This window comes from Rhea americana, unplaced genomic scaffold (genome assembly GCF_003343005.1).
Source record: "Rhea americana isolate MKP2758 unplaced genomic scaffold, rheAme1 scaffold_178, whole genome shotgun sequence".
Taxonomy (NCBI): Eukaryota; Metazoa; Chordata; class Aves; order Rheiformes; family Rheidae; genus Rhea; species Rhea americana.
Genome location: NW_028185905.1, coordinates 265,072 through 266,185, shown reverse-complemented (window position 1 = coordinate 266,185; position 1,114 = coordinate 265,072). Strand labels below are relative to the sequence as shown.

General features: G+C 72.3%; 1 protein-coding gene across 1 annotated transcript in view; it reads right to left on the bottom strand.

The window, feature by feature from the left end:
- The window catches only part of NOX5 (NADPH oxidase 5), a 5,268-nt gene that overhangs the window by 1,858 nt on the left and 2,296 nt on the right, over window positions 1-1,114 (bottom strand). Inside the window, 2 exon segments of the mRNA XM_085301577.1 lie at window positions 22-198; window positions 568-895. Of these exon segments, the coding sequence (XP_085157703.1) occupies window positions 22-198; window positions 568-895 (505 nt within the window).

The window sequence follows — 1,114 nt, the reverse complement described above, 5'->3', positions numbered from 1 at the left end:
GGCGCCCGCGGGAGACCCGACCGGCGCCTTCCCGCCCCGCCGGCGAGCAGAGCCGCCGCGCGAACCGGGCTGCTCGGGCGCGCTGCTGATGCTGAGCGGGTGCCACTCGTAGGCCGCGACGGCCGGGACGTTCAGGTAGACGTAGTCCCCGGGCTGGCGGCGGAAAGACGGCGGCCTCTCGATCACCAGGTGGGTCACCTGGATTAAACAGGGGGGCTGGGAGCACCGCGGCGCGCGAGCGAGCGTGCCGGGTCTGCAGCCCCCCCGCGGCACGGCCGTGCCTGCTGCAGGCGGGCGGCCCGGGGTCGACCTCGGGGCGAAGGCGCCGGGATCATCCGCCAAACGCCCGCTCTTCTTCTCCCGGCAGATTGCACAAAGCACCCCTGCCCCGGGCGGCTTCGCCAGCAGACGAGCCAAGACGCGGCGCTCGGTTTGCAAAGCAGCAAACGTGGCTGACGGGCACTGGTTGCATTTTTCGTGTTGGTTTGTGCTACTCCGTCCCCCGGAACGGGAAAGGGCTTTGGCAGCGGGCGGGCGCGGGCGCCRCGGGAGCCGGCCGCGCCGCACCTCGGCCGGCAGCAGGCCGACCTCCGCGATGCGCAGCCCGCCGGCGCGCCGCGCGGCCAGGCCGGCCGCCTTCTCCAGCGCGAAGAGGCAGCCGGGCACCGCGAACCACTTCCAGAAGCTGGGGCCGTGCAGGAGCAGCAGGGCCCGGACGAAGACGTAGGAGAGGTGGGTCCAGTAGAAGAGCTGCGGGGAGGGGGGCGGGAATTCACTGAATTCCTGATCTCTTTTTTTTTTCCTTCTTTTTTCCAAGCCAGGGAGAGCCCAGCGGCTCCCTTCGTGCATTTTCGCGAAGAAGGGGCCGCGCGGCCCTGGGCACGGCTGACGGCTCCTGCCRAGAGCTTCAAGCCGTTTCAATGGGTTCGTGCACTCGCGGCGCAGCCCCCGCCCTCGCCGCGTCCCGCACGGGAGCCCCGCGCCCCGGCGCTGCGCGGGCACGGCCCAGCCCGGCTGCGAGAGCCGCTAGAGGCGGGCAGCAGACAGCGCACGGGGCGCGCGGAGCCGCACGCGCCTGCCTCCCGGGACCCCTGCACCCACCAGGGACCCTGCA